At 39.1% G+C, this 24,095-nt stretch overlaps 1 protein-coding gene across 2 annotated transcripts in view; it reads left to right on the forward strand.

Moving 5' to 3' along the window:
- The first annotated feature begins 525 nt into the window (after positions 1 to 525).
- The window catches only part of URI1 (URI1 prefoldin like chaperone), a 43,930-nt gene continuing 20,360 nt past the window's right edge, over positions 526 to 24,095 (forward strand). Inside the window, exons 1-4 of one of the 2 annotated variants that reach the window (XM_061364304.1) lie at positions 526 to 1,020; positions 12,537 to 12,571; positions 16,576 to 16,654; positions 18,900 to 19,035. In XM_061364304.1, the coding sequence (XP_061220288.1) occupies positions 949 to 1,020; positions 12,537 to 12,571; positions 16,576 to 16,654; positions 18,900 to 19,035 (322 nt within the window). In that variant the 5' untranslated portion in view covers positions 526 to 948. The remainder of the gene's footprint in view (positions 1,021 to 12,536; positions 12,572 to 16,575; positions 16,655 to 18,899; positions 19,036 to 24,095) is intronic. The other variant, XM_061364305.1, reaches the window with a different exon arrangement.

Here is a 24,095-nt window from a genome sequence, read left to right on the forward strand (position 1 = left end):
GTCCTACAAGGATGCTGGGGATGGACTCTTCATTAGGGGCTGTAGTGATAGGACAAGAGGTAATGGGTTCAAACTTAAACAGGGGAAGTTTAGATTGCGTATAAAGAAGTTCATTACTGTGAGGGTGGTGAGGCACTGGAATGGGTTTCCCAGGGAAGCTGTTAATGCTCCATCCCCGACAGTGTTCAAGGGCAGTCTGGACAGAGCCTTGGGTGATCTGGTTTAGTGTGGAGTCCGTGCCCACGGCAGGGGGGCTGGAACTGGATGACCTTAAGGTCCTTTCCAAGCCTAAGTATTCTATGATTCTGTGACTGTAGGCCGATCAGACCCCCCTTACGGAGGGTGGCTGGATGCGATGTTCTGCACTAGAGGCGTGGGCCTGTGCTCCGAACAAGTTCAGGACAGAGGACACCCGTGCCCGCTGCTGGCACTCGGCATCCTGTAGCTCCTACTCGCCCGGCGCGGCGCCGGAGTGAGACGTCGGGGCCGCCGGGACGGGCAAGGGGTGGGAAGCGCCCGCCTCTCGCGGCTCGCAGCCGGGTGCCTCCCGCGGGTGCGGCGGGCCGCCGGACGGGCTGACGGGCGTGCTGCCTGGCTACCCAGAGTGCAGCAGGCAGGAGGCAGCACACGGCGGCCAGCAGCGAGCTGCCGGCGCACTCCCGGCCCGCCGGCGCAGCGGGATCCGGGCCCAGGCTGCGTCGCGGCCCAGAATGCGAGTGTGAGATGCTTCCCCCGGCAGCGGCGACCCGGGCCCAGGCGGCGGTGGCCCCCGCGTGGATGCGGCTCTGTAGCCGGCGCTTCGTCCTCCACAAACATTTCTATAGGACTCATTCGCCCTGCTGAGGAGATCGGCCCGGCCCGGCCCGGCCGCCTGCTGCCTCTCGGCTTCTCCTCCGCGCTGCGAAGCGGCTCCCTCAGAGACTGCGGGCCCGGCCCAGTTTGTGGGGCATGGAAGCCCCCGGCGGCGCCTCTCCGCTTACCCCTGCGCTAGTGGGCCGCCTCCGCCAGAAGCATGAACAGGTAAAGGCCAAGGCCGCCGGGCCGGGCCGCAGCGGGAGGAGGGGACGCGGCTGGGGCGCGAGACGGGCGGGGGGAGCGGGGGGAAGTAAAGCGGCTCCCCCGGGTTTGGGGGGGGTATGGGGGGGGTGGAGGCGGCGGCCCCTGGGCGGCACGCGCCGGGGCCTGTGTACGGCGGACGGGCACGTGACGGCGCTGACGTCAGGGCTGGCGGCTGCGGAGCGTCGTGGCCGGGCGGGAAGACCCGGGAGACTAACCCCGGTAACGCAACGGGCCGGGCCGGTGACCCCCTGCCAGCCCGCCCGGAGACCGCCTTCTTGGGGAGAAGGGGCGCTGAGAGGCCTCTGGCGCAGCCCCGTTAGCTGTTGGCAGCTGTTGCGGTGACAAAGTGCCGTTTCAAGCGGTGCACGCCAGGCGGGTGATTTGGGGCTGGCGGGAGCGGGGCCTGCGCTGTGCCCGCTGCCTCGGTGCTCGCCATGAAACGCCGTGGGGACCGTTACAGTCAGCACGCTAGAAGCGTGCATGCCGGCACTCTGCCACACGTGTGTTTTCATCCTCCTTCCCCTTACCCGTGTTTTCTCCAGCCAAAGCGCTGGTCTTGCACTGTTGTAAAATGCCGGCCTGCTGGTAGGCCCTGTGCAAGGCCCAGCCAGTGCCGTTGAACTGGGTCATCTCCTGGCCTGACTTGAGGTAAATAGAAAATTCATGCCTTATTTTAAAAAGCATTGATTATATTTGAAACAGGTTGGAAAGAGCCAAGCAGAAATGATACCTGGGAGTTTGGAGGCTGGTTCGGCTTAATGGCTGTAGTTCAGAACTCGGGATACATTTCCTGCAGGTTACATTTGTAATCTGAGGCGAGTGGGCCCTGCTAATGTAACAAGTGGGATCTTGGGCTTGTAGGTTCCAGCCTTGCAGCAAGCACTGTGTGGGTGCAGGAGGAACTCATGGGGACATCCACTGCATCAGTGGCACAAGTATATCTGCACAGGCCACACGCTTTTCCATTTTTCTGCTTATTTTTCTCACATGGTTAAAATTTCTTAGCTACTTCTAAGATGCACGTTAGGGCTCCTTGGTTATAACTGAGGACTTCAGCGTGTATTGCTTTGTCACATACAGGTTTAGTTAAGGGTAAGGAAACTTGAGTAACACACACATGATGTAAAATGTGCCTTGCCAGGAATAGAGTGTGTAGGAATGTGTCTACTTTTGAACAGCTCACTGTCATTCTGAAGTGATGTACATAACCAGCTGCCCCTTAATATGGATGAGCAGTAAAGAGGATCTGCTGGAATACTCTATGTCGCCCGTTCTGCATAAATAATAAACTGTTATACCAGTAATTGGTGATAGTAACTCATCTGCTTGGGCTCCTTAAGTTAACTTTCAGCTGGTAGAATTTGGTGAAGAATAATTTCTCTGGTACATTAGTGTCAGGCCTAATGTGTCGATTGTAGCCACACAAGAATTATTCCCGGTTCATGGTAAGGCCCCTTGGTAGGCAAGTTTAAGACTCTTACAGATCTGCTCCAGTAGAAAAGAGGCCCAGGAGACCATTAATTAAGCCTCTGTTAGGCTGATGTACCACAATTTTATCATAGGGAAACTACATAATTTCTGCAAATTTGCTAAAAAAAAGATTGAACATTTCAGCTTCAATATGAAATTATACTAAAGAACTGTGTATCTTGGTTACAAGGGAGTGTCATGATGAAGATATAGTAGACCTTCCCAGTATGCAATGAATATATATAATTGGATTACAACAGTATTTTCAGTTAGGAAAATATTGCATTTTAAGATGGAGGAGGTCTTTTCATTTCAGCTGCCTCTTTTCAGAGATTCATATTTTTCTCACAAAATGACTGAAGTTGAATGCTCATGTTTTGGGCTTAGCACAAAGATGAGGGAGAATCAGTTATGCTGTACTTTGGTAGACCAGTAATGGTAGTATGAGCATCATAATATAGTCAAGTTATTTAGCCAGAACTGTATATATAACAGCATTTAAACAGGCATATATATTTTCGTTAATTACTGTGATGTTATGCTGTCCCAGTGATGCTTGATTAAGTATAAAGAAACCTGTTTATTCCATTAATCTGAAGGTAGCCTTGAGTGTAACAGTGAAATACAGTATTACCTATCTACAGAATTAATATTTGAATCATGGTTGATTATTTTAACATCCAGGCCACTGTACAACCCTGGTTCTGCTACGAGTTTGAGCTTTTGAGTGCTAAAGAGCTGCTCCGGAGAGCACATGAGCTGAGGCTTCCTTCCTATTTGAGAGTATTAAAAGAGCAGGATGTTCATGACTTTCTATCTTTAATCTGATTGAGGTTGCAACTTCCAGGTTTAGGACCCCTGGTGAAAAGTAATTTTAATTCTTGTTTAGGACTGCTTGCTGGTTGGACAGATTTCATCTTGTTAATTTGTAGCAATGGCAAGACCAAACTGTTAGAAGCAATTTTCAGTGCTCCCACAAAAGGCACTTCGTATAAAAACATGACTTAGAATGTGTATCTTGGGGATAAATTATAGAAGAATATCTAGTAATTTTCATGATAAAGATCATCACTGGAAGCACAGTGCCTGTGTAAAGTTTTCAATATTCCTGTAAGAAGAATATAATGTATGCATCATGGATTACTTGCAAACGCAATATATGCTAGCTGGAAATACTGTTTTAAATCTATTGAAAGTTGGTACAGGAATTATAAAATGAATATTTAAATAGGTGCATTCTCATGCCGTACAGCGTGCATTTAAACATAATATTTGATATACATTTATGTCTGCAATCAGATGGGTTGGGATTACTAACTGATGGGAAGTTGACAAGTCAGATCTGTGTGATTTGGTACGACTTGTGCAGACAGTGAATTTACAATGGGCTGATAAATTCTATAGTTTCTGAGAAATGCAAGGAAGGTACATGTAATGGGAGACATTACAGAACCAACTAGACCCAAGAGACGTTTGTAGAGTGCAAACATGGGCATGGAGAATGTAAAGGATTCCAGCATTAGTTGGCAATATGATATTTTTTTTATTAGTATTATTATTTTTTAATTGCACTGACAAACACATTTTCTTTTTAAGAAAGACTTTCCTTAAGCCAAGGAAGTGACTCTTCTTTCACTTACCATGACAACAAAGCACAATTAGATTTAGTGCTGCTATCGCAGTAACTCATTAACCACTGTACATTATATTTTTCTAAGTTTTAATGGTTGATCTGGATGATCTTTAATTTCAAAATTGTTTTCAAGATTCTGGGTACTTGCATTTTTTTAATGGTCAAGCAACTTATAGGTGGGTTATGGAGAAACAAATCACAGAACCCTAATCTTACATTGTTGCCTGCTTGTATGAATTACTTCTGGAGGTAGTTGCTTCTGTTTAAGGCTTTTTCAACGAGCATCTGTGCTATGAAGTCAGCAACTTGGCAGTTTTAAAACTGTTCCTTCAGTCTGAAAAAGATCAGTGAGACTGAGTAGGGTCTTGTAGACTTCATGCTGCTGCAGGAGTCCCTGGAAATCTGTAAGTGCATGCCTGCAGACTTGGCAGGTGAGATTCAATGTGCTTTCCAGTGCTGCGTCTCCCTGGGTGTTGCACTTTTTCCTGCCTCCACCCATGCTGACAGGCTCTAGAGAAAGCCTGGGTATGAGACAGCAGCACAGTCAGATTTCAGTTTTCACAGTAGCTGCTTGAGAAAAGTTATTAACTGAGTGTCTGAAGCTTGGTTTGACATGTTTCATTTTGAAAAGATCTGTCTGAAGCTTCGTTTCCTATATTCCTTTTTCAAAGGTACCTGAACAGTTACATCTTCAGAAACTTGGCGGTGACATCCACTCCAGCCCATCCAGTGCTTTTTTTGTAATAGTAGGTTCCAATAATGTTTTCTCACGCACTGCTTTGAAGTAAATAGGCTAATTCAGGCATTATTTAGAAGCTTTCAGTGTAATACTTACTGTTTCGCCATTGTTAATTGATCATCACTTCTACTTTTTATAGTCAGTATTTGTCTTATGTTCTTATTAGTATGAATTAAATAACCCACTGGTTTATATAGTGTCAAGAATTGTGAAGTGAATTATCAGATTTTAAATTTTTTTTTTTGTAATGGTAATTAAAGTCACAAATTCACAAAAGAGTTTAAAGAGTCTTGCCTTTATTCTGGAGCGGACAGGTCTATGTGTTCTGCCTCACTGGTAACTAAACTCCTAGCTTGGAGCTTGCTGTCTTCAGGCCATCAAGAGCAGCAATTGAACTGGGACTTTGTTTTCTTGTAGTGGGATGTTAGGAAACCAGGCTGCACTGTGCAGTTGCTGGTTTTATGGTTCCTCTTGTCTGCATAGGCTGCCACTTCACTGTCACAAAAAGAGTGAACCCCTCAACCACTTTTGTACAAACGCTTGTGATCGGCTTGCTGAGGGTAAGAGGAATCCGATAATGCACACAAAATGGTCATATGAGATGCCAGCATAAATGTGGCGGGGAGATACAGAGCTAGCAGTGGGTGAAACTGGGCTGGCCCTTTGAGCCGCAGCCACACTTGTACCAAGTTAGAGCAGTTGTGAGCAGCAGCCTCAGTCCCTTGTTCAGAAATTCCCTTAATGATCACTTCAGTTATCCAGGAAGGAGATAACTTCAATTTGGTGAACAGCTTCTTACTCTTATTTTTTTTGTGTGTCCACTTATTTTCACCTTTTAGCAATATTAGAGGGGCACATTTGTGATGCTGCTCAGTGACCTGCATTGGGATCCAGCTTAAATCCAAGCTTTGTTGTGAACTTTTTTTTTTTTTTTTTTGCCTTTTTTTCCCCTTTTTTGTTCAGCCAGCATGGTTCTCTAATCTGGTTAATTGTGCAACATCACAAATGTCTGCCAGCATTGTTGGAGTTGGAAGGGTAAGACAGTGGAGCTGAGTAGCTGAAGACAGGAAGTGATGAGTTTACTCAGGATTTCAGCCGAATGTTGAACAGCAGCGTGAAGGCACCTGTCTGTGAGGCAGATGCCATGGCTCATGGCAATTTTAAGCTAGTTAATTTGGGTATTGCTAGCAGCATAATCATTGCACAATAGACTACATCAAAGCTTGCAAAGCCTGCTGAAGGTGTTTGTTGAGTTAGACCATGGGAGTTCCAGGATTTTATTTGTCTACTGCTGTATTGGTACCTGAGCTAGCTTGGGTATGGTACAGCCACATGAATGCATTTACCTGGAGTAGATTGAAATACTAAGGTTCCTTAGCTGTGTCTCAAGAGGCAGTTACATGACATGGGTGCTGACTTGCTACTAGAGAAAGGTGAGAGTTTGTGGCTTTCTTGGACCAGTTCAATTCAAAGCTAATTAATCTCACGCTTTTAGCAGAAAACATCCTGCTGCCTTTGGGATCTTTGCTTGGTTTGTGAATTGAAATGACTCCCAAAGGGGACTGACAAACAGCAAAATAGCCCAGAAGTGTCGGGAGCTCATGGTTGGATGTGAGCAGGGAGGGTGCTGGTTCATGTGAGGTGACCCTGCCTGCCTGGCTGTCCCACTATTACTGCAGGGTAACTCTCGAGTTATGTCTATGTGGTCATGCCATAAAATAGTCTTCACAGGGCAGGATTCCCAGTGACAAGAGATAAGGCATTTACTGTCTGCTTTATAATTTTTAGGTTTTTCAAGTAGAACTTTTGAGCTCCCAAAAATAATTTTTGTCAGAACTTAGTTTTTATTTATTGATAAATAATAGTTACATACTACTTTTACTGCAAAGCTGAGAGATCCACTTTTGTGTACACAATTAATATAAAAATAGTAGATCTTCACTTGTTTTCTTGTAGAGGAAGATAAAAAATGTGATTATATTTTTAAATTAGATTTTTCCCTTAGAAAGAAATGTTTGCTATGATTCAAATTTCTTTCAGTCTTTTTCTTCAGTATTCTTCCCAAACATTTCTTCAAAAGACAAGTTTTCACCCAAAGGGGGATTTATGTTAATAATTTGTTGAAATGGTAGTGTTTTTGAGTAATACGATCTAATAAATGAAAGCTCAGAAACGCTTTCTTCCTTTTCCATTAGATCATACAGTGTGCCAACAGACTGAAGAACTTTTAATAGTTTTATTTCATTTTTTGATTGAAAATGAAGCTCTAGGAAAAATAATTGTGCAAATGTTAATTCTGTCTTTCTCCATCAGCAGTTGCTGTGTGTTTCCTAGAGGAAAAAATGAAAATTCATTTTAAATGTTTATCTTGCATATGGCTTGTTACATCCTTGTTACCAAGAGATGATTAAATGTTTGACCATCCATTAGTGTTCTTCTGTAACGTAGTCATATTGTGAGCTAGTTATTTTGCTGGTAAACTTTCAGGGTTTGGGAGTGCGACAGAGAAATCTATGCATGAGTTGCATGGCAGAGCAGGTTTTGATACTTGCAAACATTTACAGATGGAGGCAGCTCTGCAGTGAATACTTGGATGTAGAAGGCTAAGCAGTTAAAACTGTGTGCAGAGTTGGCGTCATCTGAGTTGGGTCAGTAGTGGAAATTATCTTGGATTTAGCCTTGTAAATATGGATCTGCATCTCAGAAAAGCTGCATCCACTTTTCACTGTAGTTTTGGGAAGGTTCTGAACAACAGAACCAAGGTCAAGACTTGAACTGTTTGAACAGCCCAAACGGCAGGGACAGTCTCCTGAAGGCAGATCATTGGTTTTAGACTTTATTAGGCCCTCACTTTAATTACCGCCTCATTACTTGCTCTGCTTCCACAAAAAGTATTCCATACTGTCATTTTCCCTAAGTAACTGGGAATGTGATTGAAAGGGATGTTTAAAGTGAGACTAATTCAAGATTAAATAGTCACAAATTATATTATTGCTACATGTAAACAAATTACTTGCATATCTGATTTTATTCAGATTACTTTTCAAGTGGTAAATAATGCTTTATCACTTATATAGTGCTCTTACATCTTTAGAGTGCTTTTCTCACATTAATTAATCATCATTAAACACTCTGAGGTGGGTAGGTTAATACTGTTATCCCCATTTTGCAGATGAAGAAATGTAGACTGAGAGGCTGTGATTTGCTCAAGGCCATCTAGAAGAAATAGAATCAGAGCTGGGATTAGATCTGTGTCCCTAGCTTCTAATTTCAGAAGACCAGCCAGATTGTAAGCCACAGTTTTGAAGCAAAATACTCAACTATGCATGTAGAAACAGGACACATCTATCTACTTGGTCTCTCAGATACCTGAGTTGCAGTTTAAACAGGAACTTTGCTTATGTGCCATAAGTGCATATTTCCACATTAATAGCCACAAGTGTGGAAAAAGCTTCTCATTCATTCAGGAACTCTTCCTAATCTGATGGGGCATTTTTATTTCTATCATTTTTGTTGAAATTAACTTTCATATAAAATATCAGTGTATAGTTCTTTAGATTTGAACATAATGGGTTGGCTCAGATGCAGCAGATTTAGTGTTGGAACCTAAAAGTGTCTGCAGATGATACCAGTACCAGCTCTGTTGCTTACAGTTTTTCACAAACTGAAACATGAATAAAATAAGCTTACCTTATTGCTGTTCAGAGCAGGTGAGAGAGAAGAATTAACTTCCATGTGCTAAACCAGTCCATTCTGTAGGCAGTGCCTAGCTGACAAGCAGAGACATTCGGATTCATGCATTCCATCTTGGAGAACTACCTAAATTAAACCAGATAGTCTTGGGTTAGAGAGGAGAGCAGAGCTATTTCTGTACCACCTTGGTACTCAGAAGCATCATAAGCAATTCTGTTCACCTGTTAATAATGGAAGCATGTGCAGAAGCATCAGGTTATAAAAACAAAAGTGGAAGAAAGACGTGTTCTTGTGTGTGAGAGTGTGGACCTGCTGGGAAGAGGAGGGAATAGCGGGGAATAGGTCAGAGGCCTATAGGCGTGTACAGGTAAGAATAAGGTTTGTGCTACAGCATCCTTCTTGCCTGTCATCATTTCCAAGAAAATACTCCAAGTGATGGTAATGCCTGGCTGCTGAGTTAGGAAATGCGGCTTCTGATCCTAGCTCAGTTCCAATGTCAGTGGCTAGGTTACTCATCCTGCAAAATCAGTGCAACACTTTCCCAAAGTGCACTATTCTTTAATTCATGGAAAAGTTTTTAAACTCCTCAGATGGAAGATCTTGGAGAAGATGGGCTATAAATAGATTGGAAAAAGAGAAAGTATTGCACACAAAAAGAATTTCCTGCCTTCAGAAAGCTAATGAACTCTTCGGCTTAACGGTATGAGTTGTTTGACCATGATGTGTAGTCAATAGTCTGCAAACTGCACTGAGTTCAGATTGACATGGTGGAACTGGGAAACACCTGTGAGGTGATTGTAGGATTAATCCTCCTGGTCTGCTGTGGCTTTGATTGTGCAACCTGGAAACAAGATTCCTTGAAAGCAGGAATGGATGCTTCCTTCAAATAGCTCAGCCTAGTAGTAACAAAAGCAGAACCAATGCATAATCTCCTGCTTTGCCAGTTTCTTTTTTAATCCAGAAAGAATTATGCTTTGGGTTATTACATATAGGTGCACAGAGTTGTTCTCTGCTGGGGTTATCCCATGGTATGCCTCTGTCTGTCCAGGGTCTCAAGAAGCACTAAATTTTAAGAAGTTGCTGTTAGAAGAAAAGGAGGAAAGCCCACTGGCTTTCTTTTAAGAGTATGGAATATGTTTTCCAGCAGTGGATTTTGTTTTAATAACCAGACCCATGATAAGGTAATGCTAAGTTTGCTGCAAGAGTAGTTCGTATTTTTGTATGCAGATAAGCCATTGATAGGCACATGCATTCATAAGCTTCTACATTTTTATGCCTAAAAGGGGAGAATTCAGAGTTTATTGGTACTGCTTCACTGTTATGTCTTGGAAGTAATGTGTAGTGGGTGGCTCTAGGTGTCCAGACAAACAAAAATCTCATATGAACAAACAAATAGGTCCTTTAATTTATTTACCCTGAAAGGAATTTTCATTCTTTAATTGTAGCTCTATATATAAATCATGTGTGGAAGATAGACTAATGATTTTCCTGTGTTTGATTAAAGGCAAAGAATCAAAGATTTGTTTATATATTTATCTGTTGGTTTCTTTGCTAAGACCAGTTGTTATCCAAACAGTGGGACTGACCTAATAAGGGCATACGCATAATTGATCTCCATCTGTTCTTCAGTATTTACTTTTTCAATAGAGCTCAGCTCTAGAAGTGCAACCTGAAACATTTTTAAGGTGATATATTTTAGCACTTCTGTAAAAGGTCTTGTTTTATTCTGGCCACTGAGCTGAGAAGGTTTGTTGTTGGTTCCACCCTTTAGTATCTCTTCAAGAGAGATTGTATCAAAGAAGAAGAATTAAATTAAAATTGATTGGTCTTATTGATTTCCTTTTTTTTATTTTTTTTATTTTTTTTAGGAGGATAAAGGGCAATGGAAACAGCGTATGCCCCTGTGCTGGTTTACTGATGGGCTATTTTTTAAAAACATAAAAAGCATATATGCCCAATTTACATATTTACTAATTAAAAAAGCTTCCTGGAAACATTAAGTAGACTATCTTCTCTAACCTTTAACATTGTAGCTAATGGATATAGCCTGGAAATTTTCATACAAGGTCCTCTAAATAATGTAAATGATTATGAATATGTAACTAGTTAATATGCAGCAATGAAAGGATTATCATGTAGAGGTTAATGAACATGCTGCTCTTCTGGTTTGCAGGGTTTTACTTTTTTTGCTTTTAGCTCACTTTGTGCATGGGAAGTCATGTATTGGGAATGGGAAGCTTCCTGTCTTTTCCATCTTCATCTGTAGTGGAGCATTTAAACCGGAACTTTCTTAAAGGATTTTATAAACATTTTTGTGTGCTAAATTACGTTGCGTGCTTCGCAATCCCTACCAGATCTGAAAGGGTGAGGGATGTTGGTAGAATAGGCTCTGACTCTCCTACCTGTGTGTGGTGGGCTCCGTTGTGGGTTAGCATTGTACTCAGCGCTGTGTGATATATACCTTTAATGGGAACTTTACTCTTAAAATGAGCTCGATATTAATAGTATGAATCAGATTTTTGAGTTGTAGAAGTTGTATAAGTTTGCATATTTACTCTTAACTTTAGCTTGCATGTTAAAGGAAATATTTGCTGGGCATTTGATTTATAGGCATTTAAAGCAAATGATAAATTTAAACTTGGCTTATGCGGGGCAAGCTACCTGGCTGAATTTCCTGATGGATTATGAAATAACATAAACGCAAATGTAGATCTGATCCTTTTCATGTAAGTGCTTTACTCTGTTTAAAGAATTATTAGCTCACAAAGTAGTCCTTGAATAGGAAGTGAAGGGTCTGAGATCTGTTCTGCAATAGATGCACATATGCTAACTGAAAAAAAAAATATTAAAATTGCCTTTCATCCTGTTCGGGGGGGGGTGTGGGGGGGGAGAATTATCTGGTTCAGTGATTTCGGTGGTACTTGAATGTATGTTACTGTTTTCTCTGCAATTTTTTTCGTTAATTGCTTTCAAATGTTAGCATTATTTTGGCTATAGGAAAAGCAAAATGTGTAAAGAAAAAATAATCTAGAAAATGCTTATAGTGAGAAGATGTCTAGACATATTTAATTGCCCCATGGCTTCATTGCATTTCATATAATTGAATGAAATTGTTTGTGTTATATTTTTAGTAACCATTATTCAGAGGTCAGAATATGTTTTGAAAGACAAAATCTTCAGGTAATTATGGCAGACAAGGTCACAGGTTTCAGCATCTTGTCTGCTATACCTACGTAGTCTAAAAAATACGGTTAAAAGAGAGAAAACAATTTCGTTTTATCAATGCCTTTTATTTTGTAAATTATTTTGGATCTCTTGGAAAAGCCTGTGACATAAGGTGAGCTATTCAGATTAAAATTTCCTCTTTTTGTGACACCTGGAGAGAACAGGAGGGAAGCTGGCAGCCCATATAATGGTGTCAGATACCCTTGTGTTTAAACACCACAAAATTAATTTGTGCTTTTTCAAATCCAAATGGCCAGTGGAGACATTTGTTGATGTACTGATGAAGGAAAAAATGTTTTTGGTGCTGTGGGGTTCATTTGTTTTTGGTTTTTAGCGACTCAGTAGGGAGGTTACATTGATGGCTTGTTATGTATGTTATTTTTTTATTCTGCGAACATGTAACACTGAAAATATGTCTGCAGATCGCACAGCCTGCTACTCTGGTAGTATACTATTGTGTGTCATGGAATAGTTATGGAACAGGTATTGTACCAAAATATGAATTGAAAAGCTGTAATTTTTTTCTGTGGTTATGGGTCTACATTAGTGTGTGATAAAGTGTGATGCTTAAGAACTACCATTCCCTTGCCTTTGCACTGACAAATAGAAATGTACCACCAAATCTGTAATGCTGCTGTTCTAGTTTCTGATGCATTGACATTGCAGCTGTGTACTTAGCCTTGTTTTTTCATGAGTAGTTATCTGTTTTGATGACAGGTGGTCACTAGCTGCCAAGAAAAAATCCAGCACTGGTAAGTGAAAAATGTTTGATTATATGCCTAAAATACTGATGAGTAACCTAGTTATATTTTAATAAAGTATTGCTATTGATTCTGATGATAGCCAAATCCTACTAGCATGTTTTGGGGATTAGTGATAGCTCAGCATTGTTACAGTGAAAATGTTTTTGAAAAAGTATATATTTTCCACTGATATCATGACTTTAAATCACAAATACACTGAGCCTTAGTGTTTATACTTATGTTTTAAATGCCCAGCTCATTCATCTTTTTCCCCCAAGTAACCTTGTGGGTAAATGCTGAAGTTGCCTGATTGGTGCAAAGGTACTCCCAGGGTAGAATTAATGATTCTTGGTTTCCTTCTAACTGTGGAGCAAGTAGGTGAATTCTCCTTTCCCCTCCTCCATGTGCTAAATCAGTGTGAAAGTCATATTTCCATGTTTTTTCCCCCAGTAAAGTATGTGGTAAACCTTAGTTTGTAATGCTAGAAAGAAATGGTTTGTTACATAAAAAAATTATCTCTGGACGCTTTTTTTCTCTGTTGGCAATCTATGGTTAATAGAAAACATGCTTAGTAAGTAACAGTTTTCTATGGCTTGTGAGGAAAATGTACATTTAATGGTGAATGAAACCTTATATTATGAGTTACTGGGAGATATAACAGTTGATCTTACAGATATCAAATTGCAATATATCCGTGCTGTGTTTACCATGATTTTACTGAGAGAACAACAGGAGCTGTCTTGATTATTGTCTGCAGGGTTATTGCAGAATCACAGCAACTGCCCCTTTAGTGGTGAGATTAAACCTTTGGTTATACACCATCAAGCATATAATATTTAAATTTATTTTAAGAGGCTTTTTCTTCATGCCTGAAAGATCTCCAAGCAAATAATTTATATTTAGTGTGTATCAAATGTTTTTACTTTAAATGCACATAGGCTTGCAAGCACTGGATAAAAGGAAAAAATCAAGGCAATCTATACACATCAGATTAAATTCTGACTATTGGCTCCCCAAAATAATCTAAAACTAATTATGTTCCATTTATGTTTAAAATTCAGAGACTGCATTAATTTTCAATAAGGGAAACATTATTGAAGTGCCTCCTGGTACTGCCATGGTGAAGGCAGGTGGAATATCCCCAGCACACAGACTTTTCCAGGAGCTTTGCGGTGTCCCTACCAGTTTGGTCTCATATGAAATTCTGCGTGTACATTCTTTCACTAAGAGACATTATTTTTCAGTAAAAAACTGACAAAAAGCCTTAAAATTTGAAGAGATTTTTAAAGTTTGTGAAGTTGTGACAATTACTTACTCTTACAAAAATGGCTGGCGCTTGTGAAGTCAGAAGGAAGGGCTCTGGAAGGAGGAGTTATTAGTGTGTTTGCTTTTATGCAAACTCTGGCCATGGCCTGATGAGCTTGGGGAATTTGGGCATAGCACGTTGAAAGGAAATCCTAACTTACTGTTTGTTACCTTTATGTAGAAAAGCAGTTTTATACAGCATCTGATTTCATTAAAAATTATTTAAAATTTAGTGCCCTTATTTACATGTTGATTGTGTACGAGCTGAGTGCTCTTGTTTCAGCTGAGTAAGTTGTTTATATAAGACCTTCTAAGTAGTCAGTGACAGAAGAATGTTAAATAGAACTGAGTGAGTAACAGCAGGGTTTAAAAATGCTCAGCTTTAATCTATTTCTATTCAGTTGCTTTATTTTTAATTTTTTTAGTTCACTTTTTGAAGTATCTTTCTGAAGCCATGAATGCAATAATGGGTCTGGTACAGGATTAAGCATCTAGACAAGCGTTTCCCCTTCTGGGACATGTTCACAGCTGGAGTCCCTGTATTCATCCCTCCTCTTCATGTTCTTCATTGTGTATGGGAATTGTGCTTGTGTGGCCATCAGCTATAGGTAAAGAGGGATGTTGGCCTCCTTCCTTAAGTAATGCTGTCTCAGGCCAATTAATTAAAAGGATTGATTTTAATTTTCTTTATCTTGATAGTCCAGTTCAGGATGTGGCCATGCTTTTAGAGATTCCCATGGTGGAGGCTTGATCGCCAAAGGGCAGTAAAAAAAAGAAATATACTGAAAAAAAGAAGTCTACTTTGCTCTGTAAATCAAAATAGCTTTTGTAGCAGGTGATTTGTCCTGTATCCTAATCAGATTATTCAGCAGCAGGCAGCAGCCAGACCTTAAAGGCAGCACCTTCTTTTCAGATTGATGAACAAATGTTGAGTGACTTTCAGCCATGAAGCAATGGGAATATTTAATCCTGTTGCGAGTGGGGGGGGATTTTCACACCATTCTCTGCACATGGAGGCCTCTCTTCACATTTGAGACCAAGGCTAGGCTGTTGGCTTGGGGGTCATGTGTTTTTTTTTAGTGGATGGTTGGAGTGCATCGGTGTCCATTTCTCAAACACAGATTTATGTGAGGCAAAGGCTGGATTCTGTAAATATCATTAAGTAATTTATTGTTATTGTTGACACCAAATTGGCATTATATTGCCCCCCCCCCATCTCAATGAATTTTTTTAAGATTCATGAGTTTGTTATTCCTCTTTGAAGGAAGTGAATTACATTTTCATGTTGATGTAGATAGATAAACATGCCTAAAATGTCGGGGAGAAATCTGCTGTCAGACCAAAGCAGAAGCAAGCATCTTTGGTATATCAGCTATATGGAATACGCTTTTAATGTCCAAGTGGCATAAAAACCTAAATTCTTTTTTTCAAGACTGTTCAGCAGCTTAAAGTATGAAGCACTATGGGTATAAAGTAGGGTGATTACTGCAAAGTTCAACTATGGAAGCAAATGAGTCAAAACACAGGAGTATCAGATAATTTTTCATAATGAATGCTGAAGATTTCACTCTGCTTATGAATCTAGGAAAATCAATGATAATATTTTGAGAGTTGTGTTATCAACTATGACATTCATTTTTTAGCACATTTATAGATTGCTTTTCTGAATCCTCAGAAAACCTGTAATTTGCATCTCAGGTCAGTGTTGTTAAGCTTGCTGCTCCATGCTTTCAGTTGCCTTTCATTGCAGAATTTACTACCATATATACATTTACTATTTTGAAGTACAAGTAAACAATATCATCAAACCTGACATTTATATGCCAGTTACTTCATGCAGGAGCTGATTCTGACCACCTTCAGAGTTGCAGTAGTCCATTAAAAGGCTTTTTCAGCTGAGTTTAAGTATTTAAGGATGTCTTTCCAAAAGAAGGCTTTTTTAGAGGGGGTCTGATTGCTTTTGCACACAAAGGAAAATCCCTGCAGCAAATGAAAGGCTGCATTTTGCAAAGTCCTCTTGGAAAAGCCAGGTATCTGCTGGGGGAATAATTTGTCTTAAGTTCTCCAAGCCATTTCTCTCTTTGGTGGCAACATGTAGCATGAGCCTTATTTACATTTTGGATGGAGAGGCAGTAGAAGGGATGTTCCTCACCTGCAAAGTCCCTTGTCAGGAGCTGAAGATATGACAAAATCCTGGTGGTCAAGCCGTCTTTCACACATGTTGACTCTTGGTAGGAACACAAAGTTCATATGAAAATAAGAATGAATTAAAATTTTGCCCATTCATGTCAGCTCAAATTAAGGCCATGAATCTTTATTACAAGTGCTACTTGGAAGAATTTGCCTCTTATAAAGTATAAACTGGATTTTCAGTTATTTTTCTAAATATTGATGGTGGTGTAACTGATGAACATGGAGCGAGATAAGCCAAATCCTAGTGAAAGAACTGATTCTTTGCACCAGTCAAATTCAGAGACATGCACAATCTAAAATAATCATGATGCTATTTTAATACACATTATTCTAAAATAATATATCATGTTTGTCATCCCAGGTCTTTTATAAATAAGTTATTAATATATCAACTGTATGTGTTTAAGAGTAAAATAGTTTATGTTCCTGTATTTTTTGTTTGTTGAATTACTAGCAGAAAAATGTTTACTCTTTACTTTAGACATGAAATAGAAACAGTTTGAATTTGTCAACAGGAAGAAGGTGGAGAGTGATTATGAGGCTCTTCAGGAACGACTCCGTACGCTGCCTGATAAACTATCTTATGATGTCATGGTATGTACGCTGTAGAGTTCACATAAGGAAACACTGAAATGTTTAGTAACTTGGGTATCTGTAGAGGTAGCAAGGTGCGACTCAGGTGGCCACATAGTACTTTGCAATGTTATGTTTCTCCTGGAAATAGTTATAACTTTGATTTTCTTTCTCTTTTCTTTGAAATCCATTGTAAATTACAGTGCTACTGACAACTGAGAACTGATGACATAAATGCTAACACAAAACCTGGCATATTTAATATGTAAATCTGTTGTATAGAAAACTGTAATTATGACTGAATTATGGTACTTAGTCATTTCCTGAGAAGAAAGTGGCCGTAGTGTTTCCTGATTCATGGAAGTAAACCCTAGAACATTGACTTTTACATAAAAAGGTGCTGCTAATTTTTGTTTCACTGATCTTCACATTGGCATAGCGATCTTTTCTGGTGCTTTGAATCTTCCCTAACAACTGCACAGCTCCGTATGTAAACTTAACCCTGTTGACTTGTGCTCACCAGAATTTTGACCAGATTTGCTTTTCTCTCTTCATTTCCCTCCTCCCTTCTCAGGTCCAATTCAAGATACATCTTTGGAGAGATGGAAGTTGTACTGTAAATAACTGGATGACTGATTTCAGCCCATAGTGCCTGTCTGTTTTCTTCCTTGGCAGCTTGGCTTAGCATATAGCATTGAATTGTTAGCAAGACAGCGTTGGAGTACTTACCATGTGGGAAAAGAGAGTGATTCCCTTTTTTATGCTAATAAGTCAGTGCTGGATTTTATGCGTGTAGTTCATTTACTATGTGTATATGTATGACCACATGTTGTAAAACAAAAGGATCATGTTGTTTCGAAGCATACAAAGCTCCCTGTTATAAAATAAAAGCTAGCTAGAGCTTATTCTCAGTTAAAGCAGTAATGTCAACTCGCATCTGTTATTTTAAATGTATATAAATAGTTCCTATCCTGTTAGCCAAATATTTTCATATGTTTCCAATTTTGCTTTCATCATTTTGGGGGAAGAGTGAACAGGCGAGTGGTGCAGTCTGCTACTTGAAAACCAAGTTGGGAAGGGTACATGTGTAGGAAAAGCACATTTAGCGTAGCCTTAGTGTCATCATCCTGCCTGCTGGAGAACTGTTTCAAGCCTTGGTGCTCTCCTGGATACTGGAGCTAGGGAAGATCATTTTCCAAGGAAATATATCCACTAAGCCAAATGCTCTGCTTCAGCACAAGTGTGATGAGAAAGCAAGTGGCTATCCTGAGGAAATGAAGGTGGCAGAGGAATGAAGTAGAAGGAACTGATACAAACTGTCTGAGGCAGATCTCTTTTTACCCTAAGAAAGAGAAAACTTGAGGTGGATGTTTTGTCACCTCCATTTTAACTTCAGTTTGATTTTGGTCTCATTTCTTCGCAGTTGAAGCCCAAAGGCAGCCAGACCAGTAGGTCTAAGGGACTGGAGCAGGAAGCCAAGGCTCCTCCTCAGCAACAGGACTTACCCAAATCTCTGAAGTTTGGCTTGTGAAAGGTGTCTTAATTCACGAAAACAATGTCCCAGACATTGCAATATGTGTTAAAACAGGGCTTAGCCTTTTTAAGAAGCACCTCTTAAAGTTATGAAATGTGTTTATTTCCACTGTACTCCTGTCTGAAGGATTCTGTGTATTTGAAGAGTTACTAGAGAACAGGTGTTCCATGGTGGAGCATTGCTAGAAGGTTGAGGTCTGCACATTGGTGAATGATAAAGTGAGCTTAAGCAGTCTGTGGTCCTGCTAGTAGTCCCGCAAATTTACACAGAGGTTTCTAAGGTACTTACTATTAGCACAACAGATAGAAGCAACTCATCTTTGAGTTGACCATAACTATTTAAGCATTTTAACATTTTAGCAAAGCTAAATTTGCTGGTTTTAGGAGATGAATGTAGTCTTGTCTCTAACAAACATGTAACTCAACTCAAATTACAATAATTTTGTCATCAAGGCTTACATGTTAAGTGAGCATTTGGCTACTCTATAGTTTTATGTCACAAACCAACTTGTCTAGTTCAGCACCAGGTTTCAAATATTTTAAGTATGATACTAAATTTAGATGGATTTGGTAATTTGAATATATATGAGGGATTAGTCATTAAATAACTGGTGTAGAATTTTTATTTCTGTAACTCTGTATTTTAGTTTTTATTAAAAACTAAGGCATGGATGACTGCCTGCGTTTTATTTTTATTTGTGATTTCTAGCAGTTACTTCTCTGCCTTTTACAGGTACCTTTTGGACCTCTTGCCTTCATGCCAGGAAAACTTGTCCATACCAATGAGGTTACTGTTCTGCTTGGGGACAACTGGTTTTCCAAATGCTCAGCAAAGCAGGCTGTGGAGCTTGTTGAGCACAGAAAAAAGCGTATGTATGCTTCTGAACAGAATTTAATAGTCAAAATTATGTGTCTTTGTATTAATAAATCAGTAGCATCTACACTGTGTGTTTGTGAGCTCACTGTCAGAATTCTCGTTCAGATGTAATATTAGTTTAGCACTTATTTTCCACCTTTACATTGCATTTTATTTCATATGTCTATTTTTTCTAAAGATCTAGCCAGAATTTTTTTTTTGTTTTCCAATGATGCATGCATCAGCTTAAGTTACCAAAATTCAGGTTTTGTTATTAGATGTTAGTATACAAGATCAGCCAAGATTTATTCCTTTGTGTATTTTACACAAAAGTAAAAAAAAGAAAAAAACAAACCAAACTAAACCCCCCCTTTTGCTTTAACATGCAAAATGCTGTATTTTCTTCCAGAAAGTGAACATCACATTATACTTTCGCTCTTAGTTACCTTATGTTTTGTTTACATATTTTGTATAGGTACTATAAACCTGTATTCTGTTCTCATCTCGTCTTTGCTGCCTCGTCCTCTGGTTTAGTTATTTTTTTGATTTGTCCATGTAATTTTCCACCTTTCTTCTCTGCACATGCTTAACTCCTGCTTGTTGGTTCATTTGTTTGTTTCTCACTTGCTGCTTAGATGCATTTCTGCCTCCTGTCCTTGGCGTTCCTGTCCGCTGGTATGGAGAGATCCACTGGATCTCCCCAGATGTGCTTTTGGTGACCACCAAATTCGTTTTATATAGTAGCATATCACGGAGGCAGACAGGCAATTTCTGGTTGTGTTTCCAGCTCTTTTTAGTTGGTGAAATCTTGGCTTTGAAGAGCCAAGACCACCAGGAAGTGATGTGCCCGGTGCACTTTGGAACCTCCTTATGTTAGAATGAGTGCCTAAAATATTTGATGTAAATGTCAAGGAAGGAAAAGCACAATGAAATGGAAAATAAATTGGTACCTAGTAGCCTTTGCTGCTTGCTTCAGATAAGCATTTGAGTAAATTTTTTTTGTATTGGTTTTGCTGTAATCTGTCTCATTCCTGAATGAGTGCTCACTGCAGCTTTACCCTGTGGCTGCTACAACTTCCACAACTGTTTACACTGGATTTTTGTTTGAGTTCTGCTATCCGTGTGCTGCCTGCAGCAGAATACCCCAGAGCTTCCCCATCTGCATAAGTTTGTTTTTCTAACTCAACCCTGTGCAAGTAATATTTGTGTAAGAAAAGTCATTTTTTTATAAAAAATTACTTGCCGTATTACTTTAAAATACTCCTTTATGAAGAACGTTGCCAGAAGTACGTAATTTGTATTTTACCTATTATCTTTCTTGATCTGGTTCTCCTGACACAATTTTGCAATTTTCTTTGTTACTGAACTGAATCTACATTATTTATTGTGACTCTTGTGAGATCTCAGGTCCATATCTTTTTCCTTGATCATCTGATAATTTTTTCAGTGCTGCAGGATATTTTTGTCACCATTACATTCAGTGAAATCATTTGACCTTTGCATAGTAGATGTTTGAGCATTAAGTAGTCTGCTGGGAGACACACAATAAATGCTGAATTCTTTCCTTTATGATCTTTTAAATTGCATTTAAAATAAGAACTCAGAAATACTAATTTCTCTTAAAGCAAAATAGTCTTTGATGCTGGATATAAACCCTCTATGCAGCTGGTAGTTCACTTCAGCTGTGTGATGGCTGCCAGTGGGAGGCTCCAAAACACAGATATTAACTAAAAAGTTTTTCTTTAAAGGACCATATTCAGTTTTAGATGACAAAACCCATATTAGTACATATGATTCTGAAAAAAATTTCATTCCTTCATAGATACACATTTCTGTTTTAAAAAATACAACTGACACAAACTCTTCAACTGTTTTCACACTAAATAAGGGCAACTTAAAGGAGAATATTTAGCATTTTACTAGCTTAGCTAGAACAAAAGGTTGTATATGTGAAAGACCTGTAGGCCATTGCAGGATAATGTGAATTTGCTACTTATGGCACAAATGTGAAAGACTGATTTTCACAAATAGTAGTTTAAAGTCTCTTTTGTATATCTTTTTTCATAGGTATGACTTCTGATTTCACTGGCATTTTGTGGGCATAGTTTACAGGGTGATATGTACTGGGTGTTATTACATTGACACAATGTGATTTGATTTTTGGTGCATAATCTTTTTGTTTTGGACATCAATTCCATGTTTAGATCACACACACTGGAAAAGAGGTCATGCTTCCTGCAGAGGATTACACTGCAAGCAGTCCTGCATGTCCGGTGTGCCAGTTGGAAAGTCCTAACACAGCAAAGCTTTTTAAGCATGTACTTATGGTCAGTGTGCGCTTAAAGGCCTTGATGTATAGGAATTGGGGTTTGAACAGAGCAAAGAGCATGCTGGAATTGCTTCCTGAACAGATAGTTGGCAATGTTTGTTTCTTGATTTGTTTCTTCAGTGACCTACATTTTTTTTAGCCAGTACTGCTCTAATTTAGATGGACATTTTTTTCATAACTAGCTGGTCAGATCTGTTCAGATAACCAAAATGAACTTAATTACTATAGCACCAATAATTCAGTGCTATAACGTAAATTAAGAGTTGTAAGGAAATAAATACAAGGCACACATTTTCATTGCTCATTGTGTCCTGCTCTCCTGAATGGTGAGGAGTGGGAAAGCATCTGCTTGGTGCTTAAGTTCTGTAGTGGGACTGGTGCTTAGATAGCAAAGGGTAAGAGACTCCTGTAGCTCCCTTCTGAGTGTTTTTTTTTTTGCTGGTTCTGGAGAGTTTTTATTGGCTTTGGCTGGTTTTGTGGGGGTCTGCCCACTGAAGGCCTCTAGTCACTAGGGTGACCCTGTTTGCCTTTGAGGATGCTACTGCCCTAACAGTTAATTTAATCAAGGTTCACAGAAAATTTTCTTTACAGTTTTATTCTTCCCGTGTGTGTTGAATTCATACACAAATGGACAATATGAATTTTCACGCTTAACCAGTAATAGTGCCAGATAAATCAAATCATGTCAGTAAGCATAAAGCCTTGGAACTTAGGGGTAGCAGTATGAGTGTACTATATATAAAAGCTTTAAATATTACTTTGTACTAATTAGGTCATCCTTTTTGTCTTAGTAGTTTTGTTAAATTTGCCTTTTAAAGGTGAATGAGTGAAAAAAATGTTTGTGTCCATGGAATAGAGAAATGCCCAGACACAGCAAATGAATTTCTTTGTTAAAATTTATTTAACTGAAAGGAATAATTGAAGAGTGACTGTACTGCATTATAAATGCACTTTAAGTGACATAGCTATAGAAAGCCCTATTTTGGGGCTACATTTTTGTTTGCTTAGCTTTTGATTTAGATGCAGACTGTTCAGCACTGTGATTGGTTGAAATGTGTTTGGTAAAATTTGGGGCAGTCACTCATGTCAAATGTTACCTTTTCATAAAATATTGATCATGTCTTCTTGAATAATATTGAGTTGCAGCAGGTCTTTATTTGCTGTGCATTTTTGTGACATCCTAGATGTTCAGTTATTTCCAAAGCTGTAAAAAAAAAAATAAATCCAGTGAAGTTTATGGCATTGTGAAATATATTTTTAATTGTTTTAAATTTGTTGCAGTTAAGCCAGGTAGTACAGATAATGGGAAACACATTACACACATGTTTGTGTGAAAAATGTGAAGAAATAGTGAAGGAGATTAAAGGATATGCACACCAAATTCCATTATAATAAAAGAAATTAGCTTTTTAAGTATGTCACAGTTTAGCACAACAATAATGCAATTGTAGGTTTTTCTCTTACAATTATCTTGCTTAAGGTACTTCATAATATTTCTGTTCTCCTCAAGGCAAGACTGTATTGTCTCTGAATTCAAAGAGGGAATAAAGATTCTTTCTCTGAATATGGGATTATATCTTCTACATGTTTGTGATGATATAAATTACATTTTTTCTCTGTATCAGTAATCGTATTAATTCTTTAAGATGGGAAATTTTTCATTACAATAGTCCCTGTGGTAGTTACTATAGAAAGAAATTGAATAGATTTTTCTTGTAAATATTTCTGGATTAATTCAGGATGCTAGGTATTCCAAGTGTCTAAACACTTAAAAAAGTGGGAAATTAAAATATGTGCGTGGAACTAGGAGTGGTTTTACTGTGTTAAAAATTTATCAGATAAAAAAATCCCACTTAACGGAGAATTGTTGAACTACTTAGCAATTTGTCTTCAGTATATGTAAGAATACCCTTGCAGTGTCATGCTGCAAATGAATTAATGAAACGAAGATACTGATTACATTAACATACAGTATTGTGATAGTACCCAATTGTAAATTGCAGTATGTAACCTTTAATACAAATATTTGTGTCAATCAAAATTGACCGATAGCTTAGTATATGGGGTTTAACAGATACCATTGTTTTTAATAAATAAGATCATCCAGGCGGATGAGGACTGGTTTGAATTTGTTCCTTATCAGCGTTTCCAGAAAAAAAGGATATTGTCTCCAAAATATATGATAGGAAAGCTTTCCATTTTGCATCTGTGAACGAGTGAGGCCTTTAGAGGATTTAGTGTTTCATTTAGGGGTGAAAATAACTTCCTGTATATTCTAAAGAATGTAACACAAACTTGCCTACTCACTTTTTTGGGGGGAAAGGACAAAATTGTGGGTAGTGTTACAGAGAAATCTAGCTGTTGCTTTTCTTGATTTAAAAAAAAAATGTTATTTTTCTAAATGCTGGAGAATTTTCTGTTTCTGCTTTTGAACGTATGTTTACAATTTCTTGCTATGATCACTTTTTAGTTTTATAACTTCCATCAATTATGTCCTTACCCTTGTTACATCAGGAGCTGGTTAGGGGCAGTGCTAAGTGCTCTAGATTTGCTCTGCAGTTCCCAGGGGGTGTTGGGTTTCTCATAGGACCATAGTCCAGGTATTTTAACCAGAACACAGTGGGAAGAAAATAAGAAGCACAGACTCCTTTCTGTAGGTTATCTATTGTGATTCAAAGAAGCCTCTAGCTTTTTGTAATTCTTACAGGGCGAGAGAGGGGTTGTTTGAATACCACCCTCCTTCA

Source organism: Neopsephotus bourkii, unplaced genomic scaffold (genome assembly GCF_033783945.1).
Source record: "Neopsephotus bourkii isolate Nb327-2 ecotype Australia unplaced genomic scaffold, CSIRO-AGI_Nbou_v1 NB_1204, whole genome shotgun sequence".
Lineage (NCBI taxonomy): Eukaryota > Metazoa > Chordata > Aves > Psittaciformes > Psittacidae > Neopsephotus > Neopsephotus bourkii.